The following is a 10,358-nucleotide window of genomic DNA, read 5'->3' on the forward strand; positions in this document are numbered from 1 at the left end:
ATACAAACTACGATTACTATTTGAACCTTGATATCACAAAAAAAAAAAAAATCACAAGAAATGGATACTACATTTTACAAGTCCAAAAAGTATAAAATAAAATGAAAAACTATTTTTATGAGCGAAAGTATTTTCTCATGTTCCTAGTAACTCTTATTGGAATTATGTATTCTTATTCGTTTTCTTTATTTTCAGTCATCCAATCATCATATTTGTATTTAAACGAGAGACTATCCAAAATAATCAATGCAACTCTTGCAGCTTGCACTCCATTTTTGTTATCCATTATACTATATTTGTTTTTGTTTTTTTGTTCTGTACATGTGTATGATTTCAATAAGGCTTTCTAACGTTTTAACGAGCTTATAACATTTTAGGCTATTATATTGACCATAAATTTTGTATAATTTGTATTATTTAGTTATTAAATTGTTTTCTTCATTTTCTATAGAATAGACACGTTAAAAAAACATTTTCCTAGTCAAGAGGGATTGCATGAACTTCATAATATTGCTCAAAGGGTGGAAGAAAACATATTTACTCTTGCAACAAGTTAAGTACATGTTTGATTAGAGATTTATCAATTTGTTGATAGTTTAACGTGGTATTCCCTTATCTTAGTCTGGTTATCTACGGAAAATATCTTTGAAAATGCTTATTGTGGAGACTAATTCAAAAGGCACCAGGACCAACCTGTAAAATTAAAGTGGTTCTAGGATTATCTAACTCGGAGGTTTTTCTAATTTAGGTTAAGTTATCGGGACTGTGTTGTGTGATTTTTTCACCCCAATAATACACATGGATACAAAAATTACTTAAATATATAATTTTCCAAAATGTTTACATATAGTATTGTTTTTTTTTTGTCAAATCTTTAAGTAGTAAAAACTATGCTTATTTTTTAGTCATTTTTATTTCAATAATCGTTTTTCTCTTTTTTTTTTTAAATGAAAACGAAAAAAGAAGAAGAAAAAAACCATTTCATAATTCAATTTTAAGGAACTAAATTCTATTTTGTTTTCAACTAGTTTCTTTTCAATCACACCTCATAATTCAATTTTCAAGGAATTAAATTCCAACATGAAAAAAAAAAACTTGTACTATTTAAATAAATATTTGACGCATTATGTTTAGGTAACATTTGATTCATGCGTGCTATTAGATAAAAAAAAGTCGTATTATGTCGTATCATAGATATGTAAAATATCATTATCATTTTATTTTTGTTTTGGAGATAGATATGTTCTTGGTAGTTTATTTGAGTAAGTTATTTTATTTAAAGGAGTTTATATAAGATTATGAATCAAATTCAATGTTTATTTGATATTGGAAATTGATTTTTTTTTTCAATTTAAACAACTCATATATTAAATTTTATTTTTAAGATTTTCACTTTGTAATTTTTATATAGCTAGCGCCATATAATAAAATACTAATTATTTTAAATTATAATGTTAACTTTTTTAACTTTTTAATTTCAATTAAATAAAGAATTAAAAAGTAATTTAACAAATATATAAAATAGTGTGAAAATTTATTATTTCTATAAAAAGAAAATAAGAAATAGTAATAAAAAGAAAACTAAAAGTAATAAAAAATATATATTAAAATATAAGATATAGTAGTCAAAGAAAATTAGTCTTAATGTGTGGCTGTGGTTATATTTCTTGATAGATTGAATGCAATAAATTAGGCAAAGAATCCAAGAAAAATTAACATTACCAATTTTATGTTTCATCCAAGTCCAAGCATTTAGTCGTGTCAAAATAAATGTCTCATTTGCATCCGTTTTCCTTTGCTAAAAACTATATTATTTTTATGATCCAATATATTATTTATAGAAAAATGTCCTTTTGAGAATTTTTTTTTATAACTTTTTAATAACAACCTTCCATAATTTATTCTCTTTAGTATTAAGGTTGAACAAATTAAAATGATGGAAGTGGTTTTTTAGCTTATTGTTTCGGCAGGATTTAGAACCCTAATCTAAAACATTCAAAGTTGTCAGTTTCGAGTTTCGATGTCCAGCTGTGTTATCTTCTCTATTCTCCTTGTCCAAGCTGTGAGGGAGGGTGTCTGCAAAAGACACTTCGACGCTCAAGTCAGTGACTTTGCGTAATAATCTTGTAATCAAGATTTAGTTATTAGAATTCAAAGTTCAGTTCAAGTTCAGTCCAAAGTTACATGTCCTGGCTGTTTTTACTGATCGGTTCATTGACCTGAGAGGTATCATCGGTCGACCGACTCTTCTGACCTTTACCGTTCGGTCGGCTACGAGCCCATTTTACCGAGCGGTTAACTGTTTGTCCGCTCGGTTCATTTGCCTAGGCGGTACCATCGGTCGACCACGAGCTCAATAACTTAGAGACTCCTCTACACCTTTACCGTTTCGTTGGTTACGATGGGCTCGTAATAAGTGTTACTATGGGCTCGTAACCAACCGAACGGTAAAGGTGTAGAGGAGTCTCTAAGTTATTGAGCTCGTGGTCGACCGATGGTATCGCCTAGGCAAATGAACCGAGCGGACAAACAGTTAACCGCTCGGTAAAATGGGCTCGTAGCCGACCGAACGATAAAGGTGCAGAAGAGACGGCCGACCGGTGATACCTCTCAGGTCAATGAACTGATAGGTAAAAACAGTGTTAAGGTAATCAATAATAATAACTATCGGGGGAGTTAATGAAAATAATTGTCATTTATTGATAATTAATATTGTCATTCATTGGTGATTAATGAGTCAGACCTAACGGTAAGCTCATTATAATTTATAAATATTTGTGAGGACAGGTAACTTTGGACTGAACTTTGAATTCTGATAACTAAATCTTGATTACAAGATTATTATGCAAAGTCACTTACTTGAGCGTCGACTTGAGCGTCGGAGTGTCTTTTGCAGGCACTCTCCCCCGCGGCTTGGGCAAGGAGAAGAGAGAAGACAACACAACTGGACATTGAAACTGACAACTTTGAATATTTTGAATTAGGATTCTAAATCCTGCCGAAACACTTTGTAATCTAGTCTGACTTACCATTCTAATAGACCCCAAGCCACTAACACAAATGGTGCTATAGAGTCACTTTGCCTCAGTCTTGTTGGATTAAATTTGGACTACCATTTACCAAAACTGAATTAGAGACCGACAAAACTGCTTAATTTAACTTATCCATTGCATGTAAAAACCTACCCTCTCCATCATATAATAAAGAAAATCTTAACTTACCGAATCATGTGTCTTCTCATAATCTATCTTCACTATTATCCTTTTTTTTAATCTCTTCCACTACCTCATTAGCTATATAAGTATGTTGTTCAACCATCATCTCCCTGATGTAAGTACATATTGACACAAATTAATTACTTTATATATAACCTTTTTTAATTTATCAGTTAGAATTTTTTATATTATCTTAAAATGGATGCTTTTAAAGAAATCAGTCTAGAATTGTCTATTTATATCAAACTAAGAGAATAAATATTAATTTTAGAAATAATTTTATGTGATATTTTTATGTTTTGCATCCGTTGAAAACTGAAACAGAAACGGCTACGTAAACTATTTCTAGAATGATGTATGCATATGGCCTTTTACTAACGTATGATTAAAAATATAAGATGAAAATATATTATACTTTTATATCTATTGATAGAAAAAAATAATAATGTAGTTTAAAGTGCTTTTACAAGACATTCGAAATTACTTCTAAAAATATAAAAGAAGTCAAAGGTATGTGTAGTTGCTTTAAAACGTTAGTCTACACAGTCATTGGAAGTTGTGTTGTGACTTCACATACGAGAGAAGAGTAGAAATTGGAAACAAGGTATGATACGATTCCAGAAGGGAACCAGTAAGTGGATAAAGTGAACACGTGGATTCCCCTTGAACAGGGAAATAATCATGATGCCACGACAACGTCATTAGTGGTAGTAATATTTGACTGCATCATGTTCCACAACTGCACACCTACAGAACAAAGGACACGTGGCATTACCACAATAATAGTTCACACTCTACCTGTGTCCCAGTTACTAGATTCACCCTGTCACAACACGTTCGCTTTTCTATTTTACTATTTGTTCCCATTTCCCAAGAACCAAGAACCAAGAACCAAGAACCACCTCTCTTATTATTTCTAGCAGTGTTGTGTCGTATCTCCAGATGCCACGGAGAAACGCAGCTCCCAACAACATATAAGAAAGAGAAGAGAACCCAGAATTTTTGCATTTTCGTTGTGTTTGAATTTTCCAATCGTTAAGGCTACGCGGGGTTTAGCTTATACTACGTGTGAGAACTGAACGCACTGCCAAAGATAGAAAATATCAAGATTTGGCCCGTTCTTTAATCCTCTTCTCTCTCCAATTCTTTCTCAAACCGAAACCTCCACTCAATGTATTTCACCTGCTGCTATTCCTTCCTCAACAGCAGGTAATCGCCCTATCACATTATTTCTCATTCATTCTACCTTTCAAATTCCTTATAATGCATCAATTTTTTCAAACCTTCGGTGCTACGAACAATGGAAAACCCTCTCAATTTCCACACAACTTTTCTTTTCGCTTTTAACAAATATAATTTGTTATGATACATGTCGCTATTCCTGCGTTATCGCTTCGGAAACGAGATATTCGGCGCTTCATTATACCCACGTTTTCTTTTTATTGCATATATTGAATATGCGCTTCTGTTCATTCCCTTTGAACGCTTCTTAATCTATATATGTCCGATTGTTTGTTTTGATTTTTCACGTTCTTTGGAAGCTATTAATTTTCCCAGGTCTCAAACATGATCTCTCTATCCTAAAGTTTCTAAACATGTGAAGTTTTATTTCTTTTGATAGATAATCATGTTAAGTTAACAGCCTGTGAATCTTTATTATACTGATAGCAGTTCAGGTTCTGGGGTTATTGTCCAATAGCCTCCAAATTCAAATAGCTAATAAGAAAGAATGGAAATATGTTACCACGCTCACATCGATCGCGAGATTGAATCGCTCATAGAAAGAATACATCCTCCCAGGTACTGCTGCAACCTCTCTGGCAATTTCTTGTCGTCTTCTTATTCTTGTTCAACTTGACAGATATCATTGTTTTTCTTGCTTAGCCGAATCATGGTGGATTGATTCCTTAATGAATTACACGTATTTGATCATGTGTTGGCAGGGTCTGCATCGATAATGATTCTTGCCGAGACTGCACTGTGGTGAAGGTTAGATTTAATTTCTATGGTCAAGTTGCATATATCTTAAATTATCATTTTGTAATTGACTATTTAATCATGCTTGTATACGTTGTGTGTTTCCAATTCGTCCTTTGTGGTTTTCAATGATCACCTCATCAACCACAGCTAGTATGTCCTAATGCTATTTCTTTGGCTAAATCATTGAGCACACTGTTGGAAAATGGGAAGGGCATGATACATGTTAGATTAATGTCCATTCTGCACATTACCACTTGGCTCTTAAGTATGATAACTAATCATTATTATATTATATTATTATATTAGATGCAAAGAAACTGAGTTGTCCCTCTAACACTTGGTACCAAAAGCCAATGCAAATTACAATACGTGCTTGCTTTTTTAACCATTAAAAGAGGATATGAATGACAAAGGATAAAAGGAGTTTGCTTTTTGTCATCTTATTAGAAGAAAAAGCTCCTCTTCTTTAAGAAAACTAAATCTTGATTGTATTCAATCAAAATGACGTAATCCTTTAGAAAGGAGTGTCACGGGTTATATTAGATAGATGAACGGGATAAGATGTTTAGCGATAGAGAGAAAAAGACCAATTTTACAGAAAGTATATAACATGAAATATGTAATTGAAAAAAGAAATACTTGGTAGCATGGCAATCAGGAGGCAAAAGCTGGGTGCAGCAAGCAAGTGCTAATTAATTAAGAGCTTGACTTGAGTTTGTTTTAGGAAAACGAAGATTAATTAAATATAGTGTGTTGTGAAAAAGCAGGTAGACAGTGCAAACAGGAAGGGGATATTACTGGAGATGGTCCAAGTGCTGACAGGTCTTGATCTCATCATTTCCAAATCATACATTTCCTCCGATGGTGGATGGTTTATGGACGGTCAGTGTCTCTCTCACGAGTCCCTTTTATTCCTCAGCTTTCTGCATTTTCCGCAATCAACCCAAATATGTATAATTATTAAATAAATACCTTGTCACTTTCTACAAATGCATGAGCTATGCATGCGTCATATATTACCAAGCCCCATAACTTGGTAGGACAGTCTCATTATCTGCAAACGTACGTCAGTAGTCCGGTTCTGATCCATGCCGCGTGGGTCTTTTTTTTTTTATTGCAAAGTTCAGTGTTCCACGTGACTGATGAAGCTGGCAAGAAGCTCACAGACGAAACGCTCATGCTCCACATCCAGCAGGTCATTCTGTCTATTTCTAGAAATATTATTCGCACTGAAAAATAATGCTGTCACACTCAAATTGTTAGAAAAACATAAAAATTCATAAATGAATTCTATGAATGTTATTATTAAATTACAACTTAACTTATTGAAGCGTTAAATTACATTTTAACAATATCATTGAAACTTCTCTACATAACTCGTGGTTGTTGAAGTTGAGAAACAAAATTGAAACAAAAAGATTAAGAGGAAGATTGGAAAGAAATGAGTGATTTGAAGCATTTGAAATAAAGATAATAATGGTACAGGAACTGTGCGTGACAAGAAACAAAGGAGAGATTTCAAGGGATAGAGAAGGAGGTAGTGAGAAAGGAGCAGAGGAAGAGGTGGTGGGAAAGGAGATAACAGCGATGGAGATGAGTGGGGTGGATCGAGCTGGCCTACTATCAGAGCTAGCAGGAGTGTTGGTTGAGCAGGAATGTGTCGTTACCGCTGCAACTGCATGGACCCACAACGACAGAGTGGCCTGTATAATATTGGTGGAGGATGCGTTAAAAGCAGGGCCCATAAGCGACCCAAAACGGCTGGGCCTAATGGAGGAGCAGCTGGAAAATGTGGTGGCGGCCCATAGGGGAGAGAGGAAGAGGGTGAGGGTGACGAGGTTGGGGGCGGGGCACACCCACAGGGAGCGGAGGCTCCACCAGCTGATGTACGCGGACAGGGATTACGAGAGTTGCCGCGCGTGTGACGGGGACAGTAGCGGGGCACACAAGAAGGGCTGTGATGGGACCCACGTGTCTGTCGGGAAATGCGAGGACAAAGGGTACTTGGTGGTTAACGTGAGAAGCAGGGATCGTCCTAAGCTCTTGTTCGACACCGTGTGCGTGTTAACGGACATGCAGTATGTGGTGTTCCACGCCGCCATCAGTTCCAAGAGATCCATGGCTCATCAGGTACATAATAATTTCTCACAACTTAGTTTAGTCATTGGTGGGCCTGTTGTTCTAATACGTGCTATTGTCATGCATAGGAGTACTACATAAGGCAGATGGGTAGTTCAGGTATTCCCAGCGAAAGCGAGAAGCAAAAACTAACCTTATGCTTAATCGCTGCAGTGGAGCGCAGAGTGTCGCATGTATGTATGTATGTTGTACTTACATTTTAAAAATTAAGTGAAATGTTGGATTTTGAATGTATATATGTCTGGTGCAGGGATTGAGAATGGATATTGTAACTGAAAATAGAGCGGGGCTACTGTCGAATGTGACGCGGGTGTTTCGTGAAAATGGGTTATCCATATCGAGATTTGAGATCGGAACGGAGGGAGGAAAAGCGGTAGGATCATTCTTTGTGACAGATTGTTCAGGTGAAGAAGTGAACCCAAATATCGTTGAATTGGTGAGACAAGAGACCGGTGGATCCGTCGTTATTGATCACAAGTCGCCCCATAGACTTCATCAATCATCGTCCTCCTCCTCCTCTGTTATACACCAAACCACCGACACAGAGGAAGGCAAGCCAAAATTCTCACTCGGAAGCTTGCTATGGTCTCGATTAGAACGCCTCTCCAGCGGTTTTGGTCCCCATTAGATCCTGACAACCTTATTCCCCCTCAATTATTTTCTTTACTTCAATCAATGTCGCTCCTAAATAGTTCTGTACATAGACTCTTTTTTTTTTTTTTAATTTGCCTTTTTCCTTTTACTTTGAAGAGTGAACAGCTGGCCACATTATAAGCATGCGTTTTTATTTTATGGTCATTGTACACATTCTTCTCACATCAATATCAAGGTCGTTACACGATCAGAAATGACTTTTTACAAATTCATCTGTGTACGTTACCAGGTAGGATGAGCATTTAGCCATGTAGAAATAGTTTTATCGATATTCTCGTTCCATTTCCAGTGTTTGATTTTGGTTTCATCTGGTGATATTATTAAGAGATAATGATACGTTGATGTTGAAAACTATTTTATAATTATATTTTTTAATTAAAAAGGGCACTATGATACTTTCTTTCTATGCAAAACTAATTCTCGTGTATTTTCGTTTATTAAAAAAATAACTTTCACTCTCAAGATATAATTTTCCAAATGAAAAGCTTCCAACTTATAATTAGTATGTATCTTAACGTTTAGGCCTACCCGCCTCTAAGGTGCTAATAAAATCCCACTGTGATTTCTAGTTCCTAATAATTTTCTGTTGTTAACCTAGATTTGACAGAGTTTATTTTGTAGACAATGATTCTTCGTGTCTATTACCAAAGCTACCAGACTAATTTTTAAGCACTAATGAAGTTACGTGGGTATTGGGTAATGAAGAAAATAAAACACAAGGTTTTTCTTTTTTGTTAAAATGTACTGGCTCTGGCTATCATCCTCCTACTCATATTGACGCTTGCTACGAAAATAAAATCTAATTCAAATTTCTACTTGCATGTGTGGATAGAGAAATGTTCCAAGAAACGTTCAAAGTAGAAAAAGAAACGAGACACATGATATTTTTGACATATTTACAACAGCTAAATTACTTTTTACCGAGAGGAATGTCATGTGTTACTTACAAAAACTCGTGTAAAAATCAATAAATTAAAACTAATTGCTAGTAAATTTGGTAAATTCGACCCAATAATGAACACAACTGAAAAGAGTATGCTGGAAATTTATTACTATAATTTATCATACTAATCATTGTCAAGCTGCACACTGACTTGCATAACAGTCGGCCATAAAACTGCGACAACACTAGTTAAAGTTATTGCAACACTACAACACAACTAACAATGGACAAAGTCTACATTAAGTATCATAGGTATCGTCAATAATATTCTAATGAATATTGATACCACATTCAACAAGTGTCACTTTCATATAGATAACCAAAATTGGTAACAATTAGGAATCATAGTTGTAAAACATGTATTCATTTGTTTATTACAAAATAAATGTCACTTTATTTTATTTTATTTCTTGTTTTCAAATTTTCATATAGAAAACAGTGAAAATAGAAATAAAAATAGAAAATAATACAATTATTTTCATTATTTCTGTGTGTTGTATATATTTATTAAAATAAAGAGTAAAATAAAAGAATGCTTCATAATTTGTAATAAAAAAGTAATAAACAAGTAATAAAAGTGGAAAATATTTTCTAAAATCAAATAGCTCCTTAACTTAAAAAGTAAGGTTGACTTTGATTAAAAACAATCCAATAAAACATTAATTTGTGCATCGAGCTATTCTTTCTCAGTTCTTAAAATATTTAAGCATAATAAGTACCTTAAGTAAGGTTTTATGATCTTTAACAACAAAAAATTGGACTATTATTTTTGGTCATTAAAACCAATTTTCTTTCAAATTCTTCACTTACTTGTATCTCGTGTCAAACCATTAATAATGAAAAAATCAAGAAACAAAACATGTATATACTTAAGCAAAATAAATTCCTAAACAAAGCATCTCAGACAAAATGCTACAAGTTTAAGACACTCATTGAGTACTATGTGTTGCATATAATCCTGAGGAATCATACTTATCTTGTTTTAGAGAAAAGATCAAATAGATACAACACTAGAGAAGGGAAATGAAAGAAGTCCTAAGTCAGCCTGTCACTTAAACTCGAGAACAGTTTCAGAACCAGAGAAACTAACACGATAGGTGGTACAAAACTTTAAAAATTTCAAATAAATGAGATAATGATACTACACGGACCAAATTAATTATTTACTAAAAAACAATCATATTCAGCATCTACAGTTGTCCAACAACAATTAATCTTACAATCTTAGTTTTGTTTCCATGTCTTCTATTAATATTGAAGAGGTAATATTATTTATCACTACAATATGCAAACCTTTTAGGCTGTAACTTGTCAACATAGTTAACCCAGTAATTTAAACCACCGATAAAATAAAGCAGAACCAATAAATATTTTCTAATTAAAATTCAAAAAGGAAATAACACCGAGAAAGGTGTAAAGATTATGGA

The 10,358-nt window shown here is 33.9% G+C and overlaps 1 protein-coding gene across 3 annotated transcripts; it reads left to right on the top strand.

The window, feature by feature from the left end:
* The first annotated feature begins 4,098 nt into the window (after positions 1-4,098).
* Positions 4,099-8,133, top strand: LOC124833072 (ACT domain-containing protein ACR1-like). Of its 3 annotated transcripts, none has more exons than XM_047307449.2 (8): positions 4,099-4,424; positions 4,884-5,015; positions 5,159-5,204; positions 5,963-6,077; positions 6,323-6,390; positions 6,681-7,325; positions 7,403-7,507; positions 7,585-8,133. In XM_047307449.2, exons 2-8 carry the CDS (start codon positions 4,945-4,947, stop codon positions 7,960-7,962), a joined length of 1,428 nt encoding a protein of 475 aa, XP_047163405.2. In that variant the 5' UTR covers positions 4,099-4,424; positions 4,884-4,944; the 3' UTR covers positions 7,963-8,133. The 3 variants fall into 3 exon arrangements, with proteins under 3 accessions (XP_047163405.2, XP_047163404.2, XP_087956549.1); XM_047307448.2 differs by having other exon boundaries at positions 4,887-5,015; XM_088100423.1 differs by having other exon boundaries at positions 4,887-5,015; positions 7,403-7,511; positions 7,585-7,743.
* Positions 8,134-10,358: the final 2,225 nt, after the last annotated feature.

Source organism: Vigna umbellata, chromosome 10 (assembly GCF_029865625.1).
Source record: "Vigna umbellata cultivar VRB3 chromosome 10, Vumbellata_1.0, whole genome shotgun sequence".
Taxonomy (NCBI): Eukaryota; Viridiplantae; Streptophyta; class Magnoliopsida; order Fabales; family Fabaceae; genus Vigna; species Vigna umbellata.

Coding starts and splice junctions, on each gene's coding strand:
- LOC124833072 (XM_047307449.2), top strand. CDS start 4,945: ATGGAAATATGTTACCACGCTCACATCGATCGCGAGATTGAATCGCTC. Junction 5,205..5,962: donor GAGACTGCACTGTGGTGAAG/GTTAGATTTAAT, acceptor GTGAAAAAGCAG/GTAGACAGTGCAAACAGGAA. Junction 6,078..6,322: donor TGGTGGATGGTTTATGGACG/GTCAGTGTCTCT, acceptor TGCAAAGTTCAG/TGTTCCACGTGACTGATGAA.